At 45.1% G+C, this 25,329-nt stretch overlaps 1 protein-coding gene across 4 annotated transcripts; it reads left to right on the top strand.

Moving 5' to 3' along the window:
• The first annotated feature begins 680 nt into the window (after positions 1-680).
• Positions 681-21,817, top strand: HTR1D (5-hydroxytryptamine receptor 1D). 4 transcript variants are annotated; one of them, XM_085559861.1, is made up of 3 exons: positions 11,159-12,587; positions 18,404-18,442; positions 18,820-21,817. In XM_085559861.1, exon 3 carries the CDS (start codon positions 19,958-19,960, stop codon positions 21,092-21,094), a length of 1,137 nt encoding a protein of 378 aa, XP_085415987.1. In that variant the 5' UTR covers positions 11,159-12,587; positions 18,404-18,442; positions 18,820-19,957; the 3' UTR covers positions 21,095-21,817. The 4 variants fall into 4 exon arrangements, with proteins under 4 accessions (XP_021410524.3, XP_085415987.1, XP_085415988.1 ...); XM_021554849.4 differs by lacking the exons at positions 11,159-12,587; positions 18,404-18,442 and adding an exon at positions 681-11,133; XM_085559862.1 differs by lacking the exon at positions 18,404-18,442.
• The last annotated feature ends 3,512 nt before the right edge of the window (positions 21,818-25,329 follow it).

Raw genomic sequence — 25,329 nt, 5'->3', positions numbered from 1 at the left:
ATCTTGCAAGCCAGGACAGAATTGCAGAGTTGGCAGGGGAACAGCACGCTGCAACAGTGGAGGAAACCCCACCAAATGCTTAAGCCTGTGTAGTTTGCCACTCCAAAACCAAGCAGAGCGAATGTCTTGATATAAGGCATCACTTTGATAGAGGTTTATCACAGATACATGATTCTTCACTGGATCCATTTCTCCTTCCTTGTAAAGCAGGTGGGGTTAATCTCATAATTACCAGGATACTTTAACCCTGTTTTCCTGAGGGCTGCTCAGCTGGCTGATTTTGAATGTCCAAGTGACCCCCTCAGATACATTTTTTTCTGCTGACAATAAACAAGGCCAGAACATCTGACAGAGACAGCCATGGGTGCCTGTGGTGAGACCTTCTCCTGCACCGCTTCTCAGGTGTGGGAGTCCAGGAAGGTCTGGGACCCTGGCAGGGGTCAGGAACCCCCCTGGACAGAGCCCCCAGAGACACTGTCTGTGATCTCTGTCCATGGAAAAGAGTTTTCAATCTTACAGGATCAATTACAAGCTCTGAGTGTTTGATAGAAGTAATAATTAAGTGTGGCATGGGTGCAAAAGTAAAATGTTAGGATTCTAGATGAGGGGTCCAAAGGGGACAAGATGGAGGAAATTGGGTGTGCCTTGTCCTTTTCCTCCTTCTTCATGCCCTCCATGTCTCACTGTGGTGTTGGCATTTTTCTGTTGGTTCAGGCTGGGGACACACTGTCCAACGTAGGTGACAGATATTGGCACGTTCTTGTAAATGCAGCCCAGGGAGTTTCTGGTATTTAATGTTTGTAACATCCCACTGAGGGCAGAGCCCCACACGCTGCCCTGCAGGACAGAGCTGGGCAGGGCAGCAGAACATGTGAGAGATCAACAGAATAAACAACCTGGAAACCAGCACAGACCAATTATGGCTTCTGCTTTGGCAGCGAGGCTCAGAGACTTTCTACAATCTTGGAATCACCAATACCACAGATTCCAACACTCAGGGTCACCAAGGAACAGGGTGAGGACTCTGCCCCAAAAGGAAAAGCCTCTGTGTCTGTGGTGCTCTCCACTCCTCTGCAGTGCTGAAGTGAGCTCAGGCACTGAGTGCTTCCAGCTGGTGACTCAGCTCTGCCACCCACCCTCCCACACAGCTGTGCTGCCATGGCTGTTTGTGCCGTGGATCAGCCACCCAGCAAGGAATGATCTCTCTCCACTATCCCTTAAGCATGTGGGTTTTCCCCTTTGGGAAGCATCTTTGAACTTCTCTGCCAAAAAGAAGAATGAAGGATTGCCCTGTGGAAGTGATTGTTGTAGGACAGTCTTCAAACTGGAAATGGCTTGTTCTGGCTGTGTCAGGTTGTTCTGGTAGTAATTCTCTTCAGTACCTTTTCACTCCTCTCTGCAAAGCTCTCCCAATCCCTAACCAACTACAAAGTCAAATTTAGACACTGGTGGTAAGTAAAAGCCCAAGAAACAGCACAACCAACAGACCAGGGAGTGATAATAGAAAATCACACAGACTTTTCCACTGTAGGTTTGCTCAGGTACTACCTTCAGAGAAGTTTATAACTGGAAGGCATCACATCTGTCTCCTCATCTTACCTGGAATATTGCTCTTTTCTCTGTGTATAGAACAAGGAAAGGATTCTATGGAATAACTGCTCAGCAGAGAGCAAGAAACCAGCCTTGTGGTGTGTATTTAACTCAAGAGCAAGAAATCTCTGTGCTGCAGATTTTGAGGGAGCAATGGAAAGTGTGCAAAATATAATCCAGTATATTTTTAATTCCATGAATACTCCCAATGTGATATGCTTCGGGATGTAAAGTATGAAATACAGTAATTGCATATAGAAGCCAGTGATCCAGGAAGTTCCAGCGAGGGAGATGTTAAAGAGAGGGTTCAGAGGGTTCCTCAAACTGAGGAATTGCTACTGAACATTTAATACAGCTTCTTACACACCAGGCAGCTGCAGGAGCAGCCAGGACAATTTCTCCTGAGCCATCACATCTACAGTGAGAAGAAGCGAGCAGAAAGCAGCGAGATGCCACTGGTAGATGTGTTCTTTCTTTCCTCTGTTCTCTATCTCCTGGAATGAATTGTTCTTGCTATGAGACTGCTCTCTAAACTCCACTTTGGAGCCAAGGCAGCCCTAACCTTCCTGCTCTGTCCAAGCAAAACCTGCTGCCCTGAGCCTTGCCCTCCTGCTCCCTCTCCTCTTTTCATCAGCTTTTCTGGAAACTGGAAGAAGCACGCTCAGTTTGGGACAGCAGAGGAGCTGAGGGGAAACTCAGTATGCCCCAGACCCAAGGTCTCCACCCTCCACCCAGGCAGAGGGTGTGGGTGCAGCCAGCATCTCAGCAGGGTCACCCACGTGCTGATGGCTCTGCACTCAGCAGAGAAGGCAGCTTGTGTGGCAGGTACCATGGAAGTATTATCAGCAATCAAACAGTGGTGTTTGTGTCACATCTGCTGGGAATCACAGGGTTACTGTGACATCAGGACAGAGCTCATGTCCACAGGCATCACTGACTTTCTAACTCAGAGCTGTGGACCTGCTGTTTCCATGCCAAAATCCCCTTTGCTTTGACAGCTGCAGCTTCACCCAAGGGGAACTTCCAGCAGGAATGTTCTGCCTCCCATGGAAAGACAGTGGAGTGGTTATATCTGAGGAAATTTTGGCTGTGGCTCCTCTCATGTGAGCAGGAAAGAGCAATGGACTTGGCTTTTTGTACCATGTAATAAGTCTGGCAAAGGAAGAGGAGGAACAAGATAAAGGTCCAGCCCAGGTCCAGGCTGAGCAGCACTTTGGCACCCTGTGGTTGAACCTCCACAGTGGAGACTTGCTGACAGCCTTGTGTGGGAACCCAGGGCTTCCCTCTGGCTGCCCTGGCAGGCCTGGGACCCTGGCAGGGGTCAGGAGCCCCCCTGGACAGAGCCCCCAGAGACACTGGCTGTGATCTCTGCCCATGGAAGAGTTTTCAATCTTACAGGATCAATTACCAGCTCTGAGTGTTTGATATAAGTAATAATTAAGTGTGGCACAGGTGCAAAAGTAAAATTTTAGGATTCTAGATAAGGGGTTCAAAGGGAACAAGATGGAGGAAATTGGGTGTGCCTTGTCCTTTTTCTCCTTCTTCATGCCCTCCATGTCTCACTGTGGTGTTGGCATTTTTCTGTTGGTTCAGGCTGGGGACACACTGTCCAACGTAGGTGACAGATATTGGCACGTTCTTGTAAATGCAGCCCAGGGAGTTTCTGGTATTTAATGTTTGTAACATCCCACTGAGGGCAGAGCCCCACACGCTGCCCTGCAGGACAGAGCTGGGCAGGGCAGCAGAACATGTGAGAGATAAACAGAATAAACAACCTGGAAACCAGCACAGACCAATTATGGCTTCTGCTTTGGCAGCGGGGCTGAGAGACAGATACTTTCTACAATCTTGGAATCAAGAATACCACAGATTCCAACATCCTTGCTGTGTTTTCCTGTGGCCAGTGTTTGCTGGAAGCTCTGGATCACAAAGCCCAAATGGGAGAAGTCCTTTTGAGGTGGCAGTCCTAGCTTGATCCTCTCTGCTGTGATGAAAGGATGGTTGCTGGGCTGGGGCGCTGGGGGATGTCACCCTTTGGTGCACAGTCCTCAGAGGGCACATTAAAGTGGTGGTGATGCCTTGGGAAGGCTGACCTAGCCTGTCTAGAGACTAGACAGAGCTAAAGAATAAAGTAAGGATTTATTAAGGGGCCTCAAATAGATCCACAACCAAAAATGGTCACAAAATGGATGACAGGTCATGAGGTCTCACACTTCTGTAAGTTCTGCTCCTTTTGCACCTTGGAGTTCATTGTCCCATTCCATCTTTAGCCCAAGCAGTCCCATCCTGCTTGTTTTTCTCTCTCCAGCTCACGTTGTTTGTGCTCTTGGGCCTGAGATTTGGATCATTTGTCCCTGGTCCCCAGCTAGAGAAGGAATTGTTTTGTGTCCCTGCTCTGTGCAGAGAGCTCACCATCCCCTAATGTGAAGCCCAGACCCACACACTAAATAAAGCAGCACAGAATGTGAAAAATAGAAAAGCTCAAACCTGAGGCATCGGTGGAGCAAAGGCAGAGCTCCAAAGGAAGGTGGCTGTTGGTTCTCCTGTCCCTCTGCAGGGGATGTGCTGGGGCCAGAGGCATTTTGGAGGGTGCCCCAGTTGCAGTGTGGAAGTGGTGGATGAAACTGGTGGGTTTTGTCCAGCTCACTCCTCCCTTTAGCAGCAAACTCACCGGAGGTGCAGTTAGCCAGACCTAAGGAGGTTCAGATCAGTCACTTCCTGGGAGACTCTGCTTTTTTCTGCCTTTCCAGGGTGACTCATTCAGACAGCTGCAATGTGGAGGCTTAAAGCAACTGATGTAAATTCTGCTTCATGAGGAAAGCTAAAAAAAGTTGAGAAAAGAAAGAGAGCAGAACAAGACAAAAAAAGGAAGCAAGGAGGGTGTGTGACTTCACCCACAGCATGGCCCATGAATTACAATATCAGCAGGGAAAGGTGCTCTGTACACAGCAGAAACTCCCAACATGCCAGTGCTCATTTTAAAGGAAAGACTGCTGGTAAGGCCTGTTCCTAGCTAGAAGCAGAAATCCAAAGAGAGAAATGAAGTATCACCCCAATTTTCTCTTCTTTGTGCAGCTTGTAAGGAAACTTGCTGTGGGAGAAAGCACTTCTAGGAGGATCCTTCCATTGTGAGTGAGAGCTGAAGTATCTTCAGAGAGCCAGGGAGCCCCTGAGGAGATTTCCTACAGCACAGAAGAGCCAAAAAGTTTTCAAAGTGAACATTTTCTAGTAATGTACATATAGGCCATTAACACTGAATATGTGACTGCAGCCTCAGTATTCCCACAGGGAGGGAGGGATGCCAGGGAGCTGCAGGGCCATTTCAGCTCACCCACTCCTCAGAAGATTTTGCTGTCGAGGTGACTGTGTGTATGCAAGGGCTGGGGCAGGCACAGCAAATACAAGAAGGAAGCAAAATAATTAGAAAATATCCTTTAGACATTCACCTGGTGATGGTCCAGCAGCTCTGCTTTGCTTTGTGCATTTCACCTTGGCAATATTCCGATGAAATAAGCTCTTCTGTAAGTGATCAGAGAACTGCTGGGCCAGGTTCAGCTCAGCAATTTCAATTCTCTGAGAGCTGTGGGCCAAGCAGTTCCATTCCAAAGGCAAACTACACAGGATCTGCTTCTTTATTTGGTATTTAAATGTTATTATCATGCTTAGCTCTCTCTTTTCTGCCAGGCTTAGAAGTTTCTGAGGTATTTTTATCCAGTGCTTTGAAAATTAACAATGTCTCTATGTGTTGAGCTTCACAAGCAATGCATTTATCTACTCTAGCTGTCTGCTAAGATTTTTAAAAGTAAATTACTAAATTCCTTAGGCACTAAAGCTCCATTGTGAACTGCCTTAGTAAGGATGGGGGTGCTTGCTACAATTCTCAGGAGAAAATTGGATCAGACCCAGGGGAAACATCCAAAATACCTTCCTTTAATGACAATGACAGATGCTGAAGCAATCATTTTGAAAGCATGGAATCTAAATATGATATTAAAGTGAAAGTAGCTCCATTGTTACAAAAAGGGAGATGATAATAGTAAAAGCCTCTCACTAAGGTCCATGAACAATAGCAAGTATCTCAGACATTGTATCAACGCTGAGATTTTATACAAATATAACACAAAGGTCAATAAGCAGTATGTTGTCCTTATTTCATCTGATCAGATGGGTTTTATCCTCTCCCTTCTTCCATTTTCTTTTTCCACTGTAGTTTTGGACAGGATTTGGATGAGCACAAATGGTTTATTTTCTTCACTGTTCAGTTAGCCCACAAAAAACACAGTGAGACAATGTCAAATGCAAGGAAAAAAAGATGGAGAAAAAGTAATAAAAAAATCCATTCAAAATATTGGACCAAAGGAAAAAAGAAGACAGAAAACAAAAAATAATAGCCAATAAAAAGTTTAGAAACACAAACTTTGAAAAATCTAATGATCTTTTGGACAAAATGTCAAAAATTTATTTTTTCCAAATGTACAAAATGGAAATTATTTTGAGATTTTTTTTCCTCAGTGTTGTTTTCCCTATATGGTTTCTAATGTGTAATTACCTATAAGTTCACAATATATGAGGAATTATTTATTATGTCTGTACATTCTGTTTTTTTCCTGACTAGATCCAAGACTAGCTCTTCTAGGTGAATCATGAACAGAAGATCTTCCATTCCCAGGCTGATCCTTCTCTTTTTCTACTCCAATATTTTATGCCACTGAGAACAATCAAATGTATAATTTTGAAATATGCACTAAAGACATGAACATTCCATTCACTTTGAGTTTTTATCTGTTTTATCTCCTTCCTCTGCTATGTGCTATAATCCTCTTTTCTAGAACACCTTGCTGGCTGCTTGCAGTTGTGCTTTTTTGGGATGTGCCACTGGGATCATTGGTGGTTTGCATTCACAGGAACTGCTTCCACAAGAAGGCAGCTTCTTTTCCACCCCCTGGTGCCCCATGACTTTAACTCTTTATGAACCTCCACCCTCATCAATTTTCAGCTCTCAGCTGGATGGGGCTTTGCACAACCTGGCCTGTAGCTTCCAGACTTCCCAGCTCTCAGCAGGAAATTGGGGATCCAGGGATCCTTTCCAGTTCTCCTGGGATTTGCCTTGTGTTTTTATACAGTGAGACTATTTCAGTCTCTGACATTTGTGAGAATACCACTGTCGCTATTGGACACCAAATGAGTACACAGAAGCTTGGTAAGTTCAAAAGAGAAAAAGAGAAAAGAGCAAATTTTATTTCCGACCTCGCCAATATGTAGAGTTCCAAAAGTGACAGAGGATTGGAGGGTAAAATTGTCACCTCTCCAACCACACTGGTCAAACCAACAGTCCATCAATTCTCTCCTCTCAAAGAAGAATGCAAAATAATCATTATTTACATGAACAGTGTGTGAGAACTACAGTAGAAGCATGTAAGCATCAGAAGGCATGGAAAACTTTTAAAAGAACTTTAAAACTTCTGAAAGAACTATAAAAGAAAACTTAACACTTTTAAAAACCAGGGCAACATCCACGAGAGCCAGCAGTGCAGAGGTCTGCCCGTATGCCTTGTTGCATTGCTGGCACCATCCTGCACTCTGCAGCTTTTCACTGGGGAGCAGGGCATCATGGACTGCTTCTTCTCACAGCTTTGAACTCCTCCTAGCAAAATATGTTAGGAAAATAATGGGAGTTGACAGGGAAAAGTGATTTTTTAAAAAAATAAAATCAAAATGTACCGTGCTTTGATATTTTCTCTTCTTATATTCTTCACACATTTCAATTTCCTGAAAGTCTGTAAGGCAAAGGAAGGATGGCAAAGAACAGATACAGGTCTATCATTTTTAATCAAGAATATAAATATTTACTCAGTAGCCTCCCCCTTAATGAGCACCTGGGGCAGATAGACATTTCCTCCACAGAGGATTCGCCACTACATTAAAGCTGAATGTCAGCCCAAAATCCAGGGTCCTCGGTGTTTGCATGCAGGGATCACTGTCAAAAGAAATAAATGTTGACTCAGCCTGTTTACAGCCCTTTCCTTACCTCAGCTGTGACTGATGATTTCTTTTTGAGGCCCAGAAATTGCTGGACACAGTAAAACACCCACGCTGTGCATGGAGATGTCACACAGGCCCTGGCAACTTCCATACCCCCATTATTTAACTGAAGATGGCACTTAGATCCCCCTTGTCTTTTCCAAAATGAACAGGCCAGGTCCTTCAGTCTTTCCTCACAAAATGTCTGGTGGGTTTCTCCAGCCCTGATATCAGGAGCTCTGCCCAGAAAAATGCTTCATAAGTCAGTGGGAGAGCAGTGCTGACAGAGAATTCCTCTCTTCTGTGGAAGAAAATTCATGTCTGTGTATAACAATATTTTTTTGTTCCATGTGTAAATAAAGCCTCATGGAGTTCAGTGAGCACACACAACTTCTCGGGAGCTGGCTGCCTTTCTCAGCCATATTCTGCATAAATCAGATGGTTAAAACAGAACTCGAGGAACTCTGGGGAAAGCAGCTGCCAAGCAGTTCAAGGCATTGCTACAAGTTACCTCAGCAATCATAGCAGAGGTTCTGTGTTTTGATTATGTACCAATTTCTGAGCATTTTTCTATTTAATAGAGAAAAAGTAAAGAGAGGAGCCTCAGAAGAAGGAGGCATTGGCTGGGCTCTTGGTTCTGCTCCTTTGTAAGGCTGAGAATACAGCTTTAAAGCCAAAACACACCTTCTGTAGAGAAGCAGTGCCTGAAGAATTCTCCATATGTCAGCATCTAAGTGTGAGGTTTGGAATGTGACAAAAACGTGGAATTCAGAGGAAAATAGCTCATGTAGGAAAAAAGTACTGTGAGTTTCCTCCTTTTTTTGGTATGTCTGGGTCTTTAATTAAGTTTTCAATGATAAATTAAGGTGACATCAAATATCAAAAAGCAAAGAAGCCAAAGGAGGGACCTCACATCATGCATCTGTCTTCCTCAGCCAAAGTAAATTTCTGTGACAAAGAGCCAGTACATTTTGTTGCCTCAAAAAAGAGTTGGTGAGTAAATAATGAGGGTAAACCTCAAGGAAGGTCCTGCTGGATGCAGGAGAAATAGATTGTAAATTAGCAGTGGGCAAAATGAGACTGAAAACTAGGAGGGTCTTTTGTATTAGTGCTCTCACCACAGTTTAATGGTGAGCAAAAGCAGTTTTGAAGTACTTGCTATAGTAGTCAGGATGACATCAGCCTTCTCTCCTTAATTCTGGTTTGGCAAGACCTACAAAGAGAAAAAGCAGCATCTTGTTCTTATAAGCAATGGATCTGACTGTGCTGCATCCACAGGGAGCCATGCTGCTGATGAGGAAGGAGATATTTTTAGATGAACACCATAGAGGTGCAGCTATTTTATTGTCATTTCCCATCTTCTGAGGAGATGTGTCCAGGTGATGGTTTTCATGCAAATTCACTGGAATTGCTCGGTCCACTGACCCTCCCATATGCTGGACAAGGAGATTGGGATACTTTCCAGCTCTTGAAAAAGCTACAACCAGGGCACCAAAATAATTCTAGTCCCAGAGGTTTTGTCTCTACTTGTGCTGGTTCTCAGTGTAGCACAGCAGTCTTTTACCAGAACCAGATCCATTTGTGCCTCTGCTCAGTCCTGCACAGGCTTTCATTACCAATTGTCACCCCTCCTGCCAGCTCAAACAAGTGAAAACACTCCTCCAGAATTTCTGGGAAAGTTAAATCACCATCCTACTTCCCTGGGGACTCACAGTAGGGGAAGCACCACAATGTGTTTGGTCTTGAATTAGATCAGGCCAGGGGAGGGTTGACAGCACAGATTTTGGGCTCACTCTGGGACAGCCTGGACAGCCAACACCCTTGAGAGGGAAATCATCAGCTCTGTATTTGATGGCCTTCCAGCCACACCAAGGAAGGAAACTCTTTCACACACTGAAAATATCAAATTTTGAGCCTTTCTTCTGTAGCAAGGGAATAAAAACCTGAGCCTTGTGAGACCCAGGAGATAGCTCTTCACCACCTTAGAGCAATCAAATCTGGTCGATATGGTGAGGCATTCACTCAGGAATCTGAGACAGGAGGTTTGAGTGAGGTTTCATTCTCCTTGGATGTGCTTGTAACCCTTACTCCACCACTCCTCAGTGCATCATAACTTTGGCTCAGGCTGCTGGGGAAATGTTTAAGCTGTGAGCAGCAGCAGTGAGAAATTCTGGGAGTTGAGCATGATAGGAAACAAAATTAGAGGTAGGACTGCTTAGATGGGCTCAGTTTACAAAGGAAAAAATGAAATCAACCTCGTGAAAGTTTAATAAATGGATTAAAGGAAGAAGCTTACTAAAAGCTGAGTATGAAATCCTGATCTTCACCCAAGACCCTGCCTCAGACAGCACAAAGTGGATGCAGATGTTCCTGAGTTCCAGTGATGTACAGCACCAACAGAGGGATCTACAGACACCAGCAGATTGCTGTGGCTGCCAACCATGCCAATGCAGCTGTGGGGTTTTTTTCCCCGCCCCAAGTGTTAGGCCAAAGAGTAGATTGTTTCCAAGACTCCTTTATCTGTAGAATCTGTCTGTCTTACTGGTGCACATTTGTACTGGCTCTGAGCCTGTGCAAAAATTCTCTCTGTGCACCTGCTCCATCAAAACTGAATATAATCTATCTCAAAAAAAAGGAGTAGTTGCATTATTTTTCCAAGCAGGACTTTCAACACAGGATATTAAATACAATACTGATTTTGACCTTGTAAAGCATGAGAGAAATGTGCTATAGCTCTTATTAGAGCGTATCTGGAGGATCAAAAACAGAGGAAGAAGAAATTTCTTTTTTTTTTTTAATATGTGAAGAACAGTCTGTGCCCTGAAATTTTCTCTGATTTTCCCAGTCAGCCTAAGGAAAGCCACCAGATAATTTCTTCTTCTGTATAGAATTACTGTTTGTGAAAAATAACTGATATCTGTGGAGTCCTGGCATGGGAGAACAACAACTTTACAGCAACTTTACTCCTTTTTTCCTGTTCTAGGAGGAATCTATCCTCTGTCTGTGGGACACAAACTCTCTTCTCCTGACAAGGGACTGTAGGGGTCTTGGGGAGGCCACAGACCCCAGACCAGCCTGCACTCTGCTGCAAAGCTCTGCAAGGTTCCATGGAGTATCTCTACCCCCAGGGCAGAATTTATTCCTCTGTTGGAGATATAAAGGAGCCAACCTCTTTCCTTTCACATTGTATCACATCAAACACTTTCCCACCCACAGAACGACACCCACATTGTTTGGGAGGAAAATAAATGGAAAGGCACCTTCAGACTTTCAGAGAAAACCTATTGTAGCTACTCTTGTCTCAGTGGGAAATTCTGGAGGCTCAAAAGATTCACAATGTGTCCTCTCCCAGCCTGGGAGGGAAGTGATGCTGCAAGGAATTATTATTTTTTGTGTAAGATTCACACCATGTGGCTGCAGTTTAAAAAGCTTGTATTTTCCTCTCAGTCTCAAGTGAGGCTTTATGTTTTACCATGCTCAGCCATTCCTGGTTCAACCATTCTCCATTGCAGTGGAGAACAGGTAAAATGCTGCTGTTCTGGGAGCTGAGATTTTTGAGATGTTGATATCTAAGATATTGAAGTTGGGACAAAACCCTCTAAGATATTTGGAGAGAGCGTGACTTTTTTGAGGCAGACTTGGGCTCAGGGTTAAGAATCATTTATGGAGACACTGTGGTGGAGAGGGCAGAGCCTGGCTATCAACAGCATTAAGTGTGCAAAAATCATGAGATTATCTGTATTTTGAAAGTAATCCAATATGTAAATTAGCTGCCAGAGGAAAATGGAGACAGCTGGCAATGGCTAATTTAGAATCTATTTAAGGCCAAATGATGCTGCAAAGGGGCTGTGGCTTAAGCGTTTCTGTTTCTCGAGACCTTGGAATCTGAATTACTTTTATGTTAAAGTTTTGTCTAGTGTGAACAGTTACTGCTTCTTTGGAAAAAGAAACAAAACAAAAACCAAACAATCAAACCCACATTAATTTCTCATTAGCAACTAAAACTGGTAAAACCCCACTAACTGCATAGCTTAAAAACGCTGGAATTATCACGGAGTCTTTTAGGTCTGGGAGCAGGAGGGCTGTGCTGAGAGGCTGTGCAAGCCCCAGGTCGGAGCCAGGCTGAAGCAGCAGTTGGGTCAAACCCCCCCAGAGGAGCTCGGAGCCTTTCTCCGAGCCGTTCTCCATCCTTGGCCACCGGCGGGGCCTCCACACCGCTCTGCTCATCCCCGCTTCCCGAGAGTTATCGATCCCCGCATCACCCGGAGCAGCGCGGGGCTTTCCCACCCCGCAGCCGGCCACGGCACCGGGCACGGCACCGGGGCAAAGCACCGGGACACGGCACCGGGGTACAGCACCGGGGCACGGCACCGGGACACGGCAACGGGGCAAAGCACCGGGACACGGCACCGGGGTACAGCACCGGGACACGGCACCGGGGTACAGCACCGGGACACGGCACCGGGGCAAAGCACCGGGACACGGCACCGGGGCACGGCACCGGGGTACAGTACCGGGACACGGCACCGGGGTACGGCACCGGGGCAAAGCACCGGGACACGGCACCGGGGTACAGCACCGGGGTACGGCACCGGGACACGGCACCGGGACACGGCACCGGGGCAAAGCACCGGGACACGGCACCGGGGCACAGCCCGGGCTGGCACAGCGGGGTCCGGAGCGGGGAGCTGCCGGGAAGGAGCCGCCCCCCGCAGCCCCGGGCAGCGCTGGCCGGAGGAACCCCCGGTGCCCCGAGCCCCGGGCGGGCAGAGCCCCGAGCGCCGGCTCCGGGCGAGCCGCAGCCGCGCTGACGGGCGCAGGAGCGGAGCGGAGCGGAGGGAGGAGAGCGACGGAGCGGAGCGGGACGCGCGGCGCGGGCGCCACGAGCCCGGCCGGGGCCGCCGCTGTCTCGGGGGACGCTGCCGGAGCCCGGCGAGAACGGGACAGCGGGGACAGCGGGGACAGCGGGGACAGCGGTGAGTGCTGGCGGCCGGGGAGCTGCCGACGGGGCGGGCGCTCGGCCCCGGCTGAAGTTGGTGCCCTGGGGCAGAGCTCTGGGGGCTTCGCCACGGTGGCCCCGGAAAAAGCCCAGGGACCCGCCGGCGGAGCGGGGGTCGGGAGGCCGGGGCCTGCGGCGGCATCGCCCCGGGATCAGCCGGCATCGCCCCGGGATCAGCCGGCATCGCCCCGGGATCAGCCGGCATCGCCCCGGGATCAGCCGGCATCGCCCCGGCTCTGCGGGCGCCGGTGGATGGGGCGGGCAGGGCTCCGTGGCGGCATCGCCCTGCGGAGCCGCGGAGAGCGGGGACCCCGCAGCGCCGGACACGGGCATCACGGAGTTACTGGGTGGTTTGGCTGGGAAGGGACCTTTAGAGGTCACCTAGTCCGTCCCTCCAGCCACCAGATGCATCTCCAACCAAATCAGGTTGCTCAGAGCCCTGTCCAGCCTGACCTTGAATGTTTCGAGCCGCAGCCTCTCTGGGCAGCCCGTGGTGTCCCTTTATGCCGAGTGTCTGGGAGGGAATCTCACAGGCGCTTAGAGCTTTAAATGCTTCTTGCAGGTACACGGTAATACTGCATAAACAAAGTGGCCACTTTAGAAGTGTAATTTTATATGGCTTGCCCTGGGGAAAGCTTTGGGTTGCTTTAAGGGTTATCCCATTATTATCCCACACCATCCTGATTTGTATTCTACAAGTGACACAGCTGCCTGGTTTCTTCTTCACTCCTGCTTTGGGTGCAATGGTGGCCAAAGGTCTCCTCTGATTAGATGCTAGAGCAAAGCCAGGAGTTGCCTCTGTGATACTGAACCCTCGGAATCCTCACCTATCCATGTCTATGTGCCTGCTTGGATGAAAGCCAGGCTTTTCAGGACAAAATGCTCTGTTTTCTCACATGGAGCCAGCAGGCCACCTTGTCACCTGTGGCATCAGTGATGAATGTGAGCCACTTTTGGGATGGGCTTTGGTTCTGCAGCAAAGAGCAGGACCCAGCCAAGCACAAGAACTGCCAGCGTTGCAGTCTGGTTTTTCCAGCGTACTGCGGGCAGCAATGCATGAAAGTGGAACGTGGACTTCAAGGAGAATAATGCTTCCCCAGAGAGACAGTATCTTTCCCAGTTGTGAGCCTGATGTAAGCCCCAGGAAAAGAAATTTCTTCTACAAAATTAAGGGGGCAACTGACTTTAGAGAGGTGAGATTACTTTGCCAGTAATTGTAACTTCCTCCTTCTAGGTACTGCTGCCAATAGAGTGTCAAACAGATTATTGCAGAAAGCAATGGCTGGGATCTGTAAGGTTTCTCAAGGCAAATTTGCTTTTCCTTTGCATATTGTCCTTAAAGTTAAAGCAGCATCATAACAAAGGATTTAGGATTTATATCTTACATGCTTATCAAATATTAAAATTAGAGAATACCAAACAAATAGTCAATTTGTTGTTTTCCATGTCACTTGTAACATTTTCTGGTTTTCACATTTACCCCAGATGTAGTTGATCTTGGAGTAGCATTCTCACCAGCCATCAGTCATTAATTTTCTTCAGATGTATCACACTTCTGATGGGCTGGGAATCAAGCATGTGCAGTGCAAGCATGTGTAAGTAAATGGCAGAGAACAAGGACATTAAAAAAAAAATCAAACCCATGGCGTGAACTCTGCTGGTTTGTAGCTTACTTAGAAATCTGGGAAATGTATTTCTTGAGTTGAGACCTGTCAAAATGCAGGAGGGGCCTGGCTACTTTCAGTGTTTAACACAGAGTAAGAATGATGGCAGTGTACTATGCTCTCCTAAATGCAGAACAAAACTTAGTGACAAGTGTCAGTCACTTCTGGCATGTATGCAGCAGGGCAATACTGTTGTCTTGTAGCCTTTTACCTGGATAGAACTGTCCTACACAGAGCTCTGAAGGAAACCATCCAGATATCAAAAGTCAGCATACAAATTTACTGGATTTTCCTCTCTTTTTTGAGCTGCTTTCTGTCCCTTGGTCATGCACTCAGAGGTACATGTAAAGGAAGACATCCCTCAGTGTGCACACAAACCATAATCCACCTCTGTGATCCCCACAGGTGCAGTGCAGAATTCAGCTGAGCTGTTCCTCCCTGCCTGTTCCCAGCCTGCCTATTCCTGACCCTGGATGAGCACAGAGACACTGCAGAAGGAATTCAGATATTTTCTCATCTCTGAGTTCCATGAAATTGGGATGGCTAGGGGAGCTGATTCTAAACCACAGAAAAAAATAACCAGCATCATGGCCATGAAGACTGGGGTCAGAGCAACAACTGTTCAGCTTCTTTGCTGGGGCTGCTAGAGATGAATAATCATATAGGGGAGTGCTACTTCAAACATTCACCAAAGGAACAAGCATTTTATGTCAGGGAACCCTGTGTCTGTGTCCTAGAAAGTGAAGCTGAAGCAGAGGAATTACCAAAGATCAGAGTGCAGCAAGAGAGGAGGACAGAGAGCTGTTAGGGAGCAATGCTTGGAAAGCCAGAGGCACATGGAAAATGCTCATGGGGCTGATGGCCCAGTCTGTCAGGAGGATATTCTGTGCTCTTACCTGCCACAGTCATGGGGAGTTTGTTCCTTGTGTTCATGCTCTGAAATGGGGGAGCCTGGGGGCTCTGCTGCCCCAGTGACACCCACTGACAGTTACAGGCAACTCATTGCTCACCAGTCCCTTCCTGAAAGCAACAAAAATTCTCTGTGTTCCTCTGTGTGCCCCTGTGGAACACCACAGCACCACAATGATGAGTCTTGAGCTAATACCAGACCTGAACTGTGATGTTCTGCAAAAACTTTCACTTTCTTGGTTTTTTTTTGTTAATTTTGAATTGGAATTCAAAATTGGAGTTCTTTAAGTTTACACTGTACTGCAGTAAAAAATTCTGGTTTTCACCATTTTATATGGGGCAGACTAATTCACTTTACTTTCCTGGTGATTCATTGGCTATAGGAAATCACACTCCAAAAAGATTATTTGACCTGTCCTTGTGACTTTCTGAGGTGCAGATGTCAGTGTCCCTAAGCAATACTCTGTTTCACTACTCTTACTATCTCCAGAGTTTTCCTAAGGGTTCAGTTCTCCTTGCTGTAGTTCAGTCTCTCTCCTTTCAGTGATATTAGTCACAGCCACAGGGAACAGACTATTCCTTCCTGTTCTGCAGGCTTTCATGCACAGAAACTGTTGAATACCTCTCTCAGCTGTGCTCTTTAAACCCCAACATCCCTGTTCCCATGCAGTTTATTCCCGTACATTTTACTTTTCTGATGATTCCTGCTGCTTTCTTCTGATTCCTTGCTGTGTGATCTGTTCTTCTTGGGAACAGTGCCCAGAGCTGAATGCCAGGCTGCCATTTGGCCTTGTCCAAAATGAACAGAAAAGATCTATCCCAGGCCTGATTCCCAGTTCCACACTTGCCAAGGTGTTTGCAGCTTTGCCCTGGTACAATGTCACTGGCTCTGCTGACAGTGCACATTGATCCCACACTGTGCAGAGCTTTTGCTGAGCTGGTTACTCTCCATCACACAGCAGGGCAACTGCTCATTTCTACCTGAACTACCTGCCTTGCACTTAAACTCAGCTTTATGGCTGAGATCTTTCCAGCCCCTGCTCCCTCCAAAGAACTTATTGATAACATACTGTAGAGGCTGTTTTTGCAATGTAGTATTTACCAGAATCACTGCCCATTAAACACCAGACTTTCTCTTTGATAAGTAATATTTATTGATAATGTATAAATAATCTCCCTCTGTAACTTAGTAATTATCAATGGGTTGGACAGCTAATACATATTGGTGGTGTGTAAATAAAGGTAAGAGAGGAAAAATACCAATAATTTCTTACAAGCTGAGCAAAAATCCAAGGTGGGGAGGAGAGAGTGAAGGTGTTAAACATTGCTAACATTTGCTTGCAATTACTATAGTTGCTTATTTAAAATGAGAAATGTTTTGCATATAGTTTCTCATATAAAATGCTGTTCTCTGGATCAAATGAACAAAACAGGAATGCCTGATTTACTTGGAAATAGTCACAGTGATCCTGGCAGGTTAGACATCCAGCCATGCTGCATGAGCTGTGCTGGAGCACATTTTTCCAGAAATGTGAACTCTTCTCTACCAGCTCCCCTCACTGGCAGTGAAGAGAGATGCTCAGCCCTAAAGGGCCCAGCTGTTGCTGGGCTTGACCAGAAATTCTGATGCAAACCAAATTTACATAGACTGTACCTTTGATTTTTCAGTGCAATACACTCTAGCATAGCCTGGTTTTCTCCCAGCAGCTGCATCCAGGTTTGGTTATGGTAACTAGCTCGTTCCTAGAGCTAGTTCTAAATTTATTTCATGTTATTTGAACAGTGCTTTTGTCTTCAGGTTGGGCTCCATACCTACTCTATGATGCATGCTCGAGGCAATTGTCCCAAATATGCAAGAACTTACTCAAAACTAGCTCCCTCTTTTAAGTTCTGCTCTGAAATGAACCTTCAGAGGGGTTCCTCTTGACCAGGTGCCACCTCCTGTCCTGCCTTCTGGCCACTGCTGTTGGGTCTCACTGGAAGCAGCTTCCTTGCTGATCATACTTTCAGTATGACAGAATAGACCTGGTCTATTTAGTGGATTCTACATTTATATGAAAAGTGAAAATAAACTACAAAATAAATTTTCAGTAGTTTGCTGAAGTTTAGCTCTGTTTTCAGCCATCCCTTTGCAATTTTCCAGCTTCAAGAGAAGAAAGTTAATTCCCTAGTTCCTCGAACTTTAGTGTGAACTTAAAGGAAATGTGCAACTTACTAAAGGACATTTTATCTAATTTTCTTTTTTTTTTTTTTTGTCTGTTCTATTTCGTGAAATAGTAAAATCTATGTTTTTATTTGAACTTAACTATTTTGTACACATTATTTATCGCACTCCAGCCCAGCACTGCAGAGAGTTAAACTGCAGAGAGCTAAACTAGCTTGTTCCAGCTTGGCATTGTATGCCAGCATGCTGTGCTGTGAAAATCCCACTCTGGTTGGCTGTGACATCACCTTCAATTTATTTCAGGCCTTTTGAAGCGAAAAATATACCCACAGTCCATGGCCAAGAGCACCAGGTGAAGCCCAAGGAAAAATGGACCAAGCACAGTGGTGATGCAGCCAAGGCATCTGAGAGGATTCCCACCCTGTGAAGCATGACAGACCTGGTGACAAATTGGGGTGACAAGCCTGCCATGGCCTGCCAGGCCGTGCCCTCAGCTGCCTGCAGGCTGCACTGCCAGCACACGCACACACCCAGTGATGCCATCTTATCTAGAGGTGACAATGCCACCAGCAGCAGGGAAACTTCCCTGTCCCAGCATCCAGGAGCCTCTCTGGCATCACACTGGCACTGAGTGTGGCAGCTACCCCCACCCTCACACAGGCACACCTGGTTTCCTCACCAGCTCAGCACAAAGTTTCCTGTGGCACTCTCAGATGTCTTTTAGGAGCTGCCATCTACAGAAGCTCAACCTGCAGCTGTACCCTGAGCTAGTGGCACAAAATGTATTCCTCAACACCCAGCTCCTGCCCAGTGCTCCTCCTGCCCAGGCAGCACGTCCCTCTGCTCTCAGAAACATGCTGGATGGCCACTTCCTACTCCTGGCCTCTGGTATTTCAGGATATGTAATGTCTGTGCATTTGTGTTCTGCTTTCCTTAACAGGCAATTATGTGTATGACCTTGTACTTGACATAATTTAATGACTGCTTGTCATTTGATTCTATTTTTCTTCAGTATCCATAGTTTACGCAAACTTAATTTCTTTTTCTTTTTAACAGGAAAATACCTGTATTCATCATTCGTTTGTTGAGTAAAAGGTAACTTCATTGTAATACTAAATTATTTGGAATATGTTCATTTTGTCTAGATGGTAACTTCCTGAATACATGATAAATAATCATGTACTGACTTTGCTCAGTATCACAATGAGGAAGGGATTTTCTCTTCCTAGAGAAAAAAAAATCAAGAAAGTAATAGCCTAGTGTGAAATAGGAGACTTTTTAGAAAAGTACACTTCAAAAGAAAAACCATGTCTGAAAATGTTTGACTCGCAGAAGGAAGTTGTATATAAAAAAATCAAACGCACTAAACTGAAAAGTATTGCTTATATCAGGATTTAGGAGCTTAAGAGAGGCTGTTTGAGTTCAAAGTGCTGATGTTTCATGTAGAATCTTATGCTCCTCTTGCTCCACAGATTCCCAGCTGAGTGACTGGATGGATGGCATGAACTGGTACCAGTGATGACTGAGAGAGGCTCTTCTCCTCCATGGCTGGGAGAAGGCTGGCCTGGTGATTTTCTCCTTGGAGAAGTTTGGTGTTCCTCCTTGTAGCCCTCCCAGCACACTTCAAAGCCATTCACCACCCACATTCAGCATCTCTTTCAAGAAGGGTTGGGCTGGCATAAAACAAGTGACATTCTGGTATTCATGGAAATGAGTGAAAGGCCTGATGGAAAACTGTCTTAGGATGTTTCCTTCAGGTTTGTGGAGACTTCAGGATATCCAGTCCTGGTGAATACAAGGAAAAGTATGGAAAGTCTGTAGATTGCATACAGTGCTGTAATGTGCACCAGTGCATTGGGGTCTGGCACCCAACACCTGACTTCAGCATTTGAAGACTAATTGTTGAAGGGAAAACCTGAATAGTCTGGAGAAATAAATAAAAATGGAGATCTGTACTTGAAGAAGTCTTGATCTGCAAATCTGGGAGAAATTATGTTTACAGAAAGAATTCAGAAGTATTGTTTTATATGTTAGGTACTCTGCTAATAAAGTGTCCCTTGTAAATACCAAAAACGACACTCAGCTATTACAGAGAAAAGGAAAATAATCTTGAGGGTAGATTTGTCTCAAGCAGAGGGGCATCAGCTGCATGCCCAGATGTTTCTTTTCCATCTCTTACCCCTCAGGATCGATTTATGCAACTTTGCAGAAGATTAGGTGAGAAAGGAGGTGTGGAAAAAAGATAATAAAGAATTATTTCATTTTCTTCAAGATGAAAACCACCTGAATTTGCATCACTTATAGTACTGTTTTTATTGTCATATATCAGACTCACATCTGGATGACATTTTGCTTTAACAATGATGTAATTGATGTGATACAATGTGATGTGATGATGTGATATGATGCAACGTGATGTGACGATGTGATGTAATGGAAAACCTTGCATAGGAGAGTACCTCATCTACTGTGTCAGCTGAAGTTTTCAACAAATTAATAACTCTTCAGTGTTCAACCAAAGTATGAAAAATTCTATTTTATCAACAAAAGTGAGCGTATTTCTTCATTGTCCCAGAAAGGTTACACTGGGAGGTGAAATCAGAGCAGAGGATGACTCAGTACAACCATTCAGCACAGTTCTCTCTCCAGAGTTCAGCAAATAAATCCTTAAATGTCACTGAAACACCTCTGTCTTGGGATGAAAGGACACTGTTAGGGCTGAAGATTTCACTGTCAATCCTTCTGTCTGTCATAACTTTGGCAACAATCCTTGCAAATGTTTTTGTTGTTATCACCATTTTTCTGACTAGAAAGCTCCACACACCTGCAAATTACCTCATTGGCTCCTTGGCAGTGACTGATCTTTTAGTGTCTGTGCTGGTGATGCCTGTCAGCATCGCTTACACTGTCACCCACACGTGGGCCTTTGGCCAGCTGCTGTGTGACATCTGGCTGTCATCGGACATCACGTGCTGCACAGCCTCCATCCTGCACCTCTGTGTCATTGCCCTGGACAGGTACTGGGCTATCACAGACGCTCTGGAGTACACCAAGCGCCGCACTGCTGGCCGAGCAGCCCTCATGATTGCCGTGGTCTGGATGATATCTATCAGCATCTCCGTGCCACCGTTTTTCTGGAGGCAAGTGAAAGCTCACGAAGAAATTGCGACGTGTGCTGTAAACACAGATCAAATTTCCTACACCATTTATTCGACTTGTGGAGCTTTCTACATCCCAACTGTTCTCCTGCTGATATTGTATGGTAGAATTTATGTAGCAGCTCGATCCAGGATTCTGAAGCCACCCTCATTATATGGGAAACGTTTTACTACTGCACACCTGATCACTGGTTCTGCAGGGTCTTCCCTCTGCTCCATTAATGCTAGCCTCCATGAAGGGCATTCCCATTCAGGTGGATCCCCCATATTTATCGGTCATGTTAAAATAAAACTTGCAGATAGTGTGCTGGAAAGGAAAAGGATTTCTGCTGCGAGAGAAAGGAAAGCTACCAAAACTTTAGGCATTATTCTGGGAGCTTTCATTTTCTGCTGGCTGCCTTTTTTTGTCATATCCCTAGTCCTACCAATCTGCCAAGATGCCTGTTGGTTTCATCCCATCCTACTGGACTTTTTTACCTGGTTGGGTTATCTAAACTCATTAATAAATCCAGTCATTTATACAGCTTTTAATGAAGAATTTAAACAGGCTTTCCAAAAACTAATAATTTTCAAAAAGTGTTCCTCTTGAGACTCTCCTCCTGTGTAACTGACCCTTGTGCAATCTCACAGACTACCCAAAACTTTCCATGCTTTTATTCCTAAGGAACAGAGTGTAATTGCCATTTCTGCTTCTACTCTGTTCTGTGCATGTAACTGGGAATTTCTTGCCAATTCGATACTTTCTGTCTGGGATTGTACATGCCACAACAGAAGTTGTCCATGGTCTCTGCAGTGATCATGTCTGTATATAAGATCAACAACACATGAAATAAGCTTTACAATGAGGCAAGGTGTGTGAACCAGGGAGTTTGTCTTGTGTGATGAGGTGACACATTATCCAATTCTACCACACTTTCTAACCTGAAAGGAGGAAATTGTGTGTATATTTACAAGACATTAGTATTTCTGCTGTACATTATTAACCATTTATGTCGGCTGAGAAAGTTTCTGGAGAGCAGGATCTGATACTTGTATTTTCTATGGCCTGTATCTTACCCATGTGAAGCTGATAAAACCTGTAACTCTTGCAGATGTGTGACATGGCCTGACTATAATCAGCAGCAGGGCAGAGCAGCATAGCACAGACGTAAGTTATATGGATATTTAAGAAATGCTGCATTTGAATCTATGCTTTTGGTGAAGTGTAGAAAGGAAACAGTTTAGTTGAATTTATTATTACATATTTTATCATGAATAGAACAGCCAGTGAAGAAATGCTACAAAATAAATAGCATGAAAATTATTGATCTTATATTTCTGTCATTCTGTTTTTTTGAATGCATAAACTGAAATAGGAGAATATGGTTAGTGCCAGTGTGGAATGACTAGGACCTCATAAAATAGCTGTAAATTTCACTCCTTGGTGATAAGATATGGGAAGTTAGAGAGGGGAGAATGAAGTGACACACCAAGGAAAACTTTCTTAGTAATTAGGTTGTTGGGGTGGATCTGGCATCCCTGTCTCTGGAATTCTTTAAGTACTGGTCAGACAAACTGTGCTCAGGAGTCACTGTCAGGACCCTCTGCTGGGGTCACAGAGCAGGTCCTGTCCAACATGCACTTCTCTGCCTCTGGGATTCCTTCCCTGGTTTGGCAGGTGGGAAGCTGGCACATGGAGGTCTTGGATGAAGTCTCAGACAAGACAGCACACCAAGTGGTGCAGCCCAAATGTCATGCAACGTTTTAGTCTCTGGGCATTTTACATCAGAACTGTCATGTCTATGCTGAATATGAAAGCCACACAAAGCCAGCATCCTTCTGACTGCCCTTCCATCTCTCAGCCTGCCCCAGTTCATCTCCACTGTCCACTGCTGTGGCCATCCCAACACACTCCACCACAGCTTGTCCACCACAGCTTTCAACCTTTCCTTTGCATTTGTAGCACAGCTTTGCTGCTTCTCCCTGTTACTGGTGCCTCTGCTGAGGATGGACCATAAAGTGATGCCCCATCACTATTGTAAATGCAGGTGAACCCAATGGGAAGAAATTATGATGTCTGACTCAATTCAGAAGGCTGAATGATTTCTTTATTATAACTATGCTAAAATTCATTAATATACTATATAAAAAGGAAGATACTAAAACTACATACTACTTTCTCGAACTCTAACACAACTCGTGACCCTCTCTCTGTCCAGCCCCAGGTGGGTTGGTTTGGCCATCAGGCTCACACAATCCTCACCAGAATCCAACCAAGCACTCACTCCAGGTAAACAATTCTCCAAGCACATTCCACATGGGAAAAACAAGAAGCAGAAATAGAAATTGTTTTCTCTTTCATTTCTCTCTGTGCACTTCTATGAAAAATCCTGAGAGGGAGAGAAATGTGCTTGCCACACCAGGACCACCCACATGCTGCAGAGTCAGACAGAGCAGTTGTGTGGTCACAGTAGGGCAGTCCTCTCTCACAGAAAGCATTTAAGGCTGCTTTGTTTGGGACATAGCTCCTTTACCCTCCCAAAAGGGCACTGATCTAGCTCTATCAAGCTTAAGAGATTTGGGTGGTGCCACCACATGGCCGTGTCCACACAGTGTCCTCTCAAAGCGTGTCCAGAGTGGCCACTGCCAGTGCAGGTTCTCCCTGGCTCACTCCTGAGCTGTGCTGCTGCATTGCCTGGGGACACGTGAGCTGACACAGGTCACAGCCCCCAGGGGACAGCTTGAACCATAAACCAGTGTGGGCAACTGAACTCCCACACCTGAGGCCAGTCCCTGTACTGCTCAATTTGCTGTTATAGCAGCAGTCAACGTTTCATCCTCCTCTGATGATGACAGCTGAAATGTTCACCTTTGGGCCAGTTTGTGATGACTTCCAAGGTCCCTGAGTGATTCACCTGCTCAGTGTGAAACATAAAATTACAGATCATGGTCCTAGAAGGGCCTTTGAGAGGCTGGCTAGTCCATTCCCTGCCTGTATCAACTATGCTGTTGTTCTCTTCCTGTATTTCCTACTCTAGAAGATTTCCGATTATGAAGAGAATGGTAAAATACAGCATAGGAAGGTGATCCACCACTCTTCTTTGACACTGTTTAATTCAAGAGTAAACAAAGTAGGCCCTTTCTTTGGTTAGGTTATAGACTAATTTTAAAATGGACATGGTCTAATATTACGCCATTCTTATTGTTAGTAAATATTTGATAGCATGCCTCAGTAATTTATATTGGAAAAAACAGTGATATGGAACTGGCAGATGAAAACACTTGCTAGAGATTATCATAAATTAAATAACACTCACAGCCTCTGAGTTGAAAGGAGGAGGCCCTCATGTCACGGAGATCAATGTCCGTATTTACCATGTTTTACAACACTCTGTGAATTGCAGTCTAGAGCACACAAATGTATTTCACAGAAGGTACAGGAGGGCTGAGTGATATCTCAGTGCCTCTCCAGTGAAGCTCTAGCAATATTGAGCACAAAGGTAAGTTAAAACATGTTATGTTTGTATAAAAGTACATATTGATATGTCCAAGAAGATAGTTGTTTCAATGATATTGTAACATTTATTGAAAATAGAAGAAATAGCTAAATATATGTCAAAGTATGTGTGTTCACTGCAGCACCCTGCATTTAAATTCCAGTGCAGGTTATTCCTACAACCAGGGAAGAGGATGAATGTCAGCAATGTGGAGTTACCATGACAGAAGACTGGCAGGACAATGAACATGGAACATGATCACTCCTCCCAGGACAAACCTGAACCTTGCTACGTGAAAGAAATATGGTCATTGAAAGCCTGAGGGTTGAAGAAATCCCACCATGCTCACCAACTGGAAAACAGCTCCTTGTCAGTACAAAGGAACAAATACACAATAGGAACAAAATGCACAGAGGAACAAAAGAACAATATGTAAGACTACTTAAGTATATTGATGAACAGATCACATCTTCACAAACAAGCATGCCCAAAATTCCTCTTCCTGTTTTGTATACGTAATGAGTCTTAAGACTACTTAAGTATATTGATGAACAGATCACATCTTCACAAACAAGCATGCCCAAAATTCCTCTTCCTGTTTTGTATACGTAATGAGTCTATGATGTGATGGAAATGTTTTTGCAGAACAGGCTTTTTAACATGGTGTCAGAATGCTTTCATTGACAATTACGATCTTTTACGACTCTGATATTCTAACAAAAGGTATCTGTGAAGATGTGGTGCTTTGTATTTTCCTGTCTATTCCATAGCAGTTAATGATGGATAGACAATTTCAAATTTTGAACTACCATGGAAACTACTTGGTATCCTGCTTTTCTTTTTTGAGTTCACAACTCCCTCTGCAGTAAACCTTGCAAGTCCTTGAACAAACGTCAAGAGACACAGCTGTAGCTATGGTGCCAGTTTTGAAATTATATTGGCAAACACCCTTGGCATCCTTAAATGCACCCCTTCTGGTCCCATGTGTAGACCTAAATTAGCTGACATTTTTAAGATGTCTGCTCCAGGAAGAGGTGAAACATCCCCTCATAATGCTTAATGACATTATTTACATTACCTATGCTGCAAGATTGAAATGAGACTTGTGCAGAAGAATCAGTGGTGGAGATGTCTGATGTATTCAGACAAACCCTACTCATAGTGTGTGTAAATCCTGTTTATGATTTCCAGCAATTGCCACTCCCCATCCTGGTGTTCTCCAGGTGTGTCAGGTTCTGGCTCCTTATGCAGCTGGTGAAGATGGATTTGAAAGCCCTTGGCTTGAGGAGATGGTGTTCCCAATGGACTGCACATGTTTTCTGACTGAGAGGAAGATAGCAGCAGGACA

The sequence above is a fragment of the Lonchura striata genome, chromosome 23, assembly GCF_050655825.1.
Source record: "Lonchura striata isolate lonStrDom1 chromosome 23, ASM5065582v1, whole genome shotgun sequence".
In the NCBI taxonomy this organism is placed as follows: domain Eukaryota; kingdom Metazoa; phylum Chordata; class Aves; order Passeriformes; family Estrildidae; genus Lonchura; species Lonchura striata.
Note: the sequence above shows the minus strand (reverse complement) of the source record. Positions and strands in the feature narration are given on the sequence as shown.

Coding starts and splice junctions, on each gene's coding strand:
- HTR1D (XM_021554849.4), top strand. CDS start 19,958: ATGACTCAGTACAACCATTCAGCACAGTTCTCTCTCCAGAGTTCAGCA.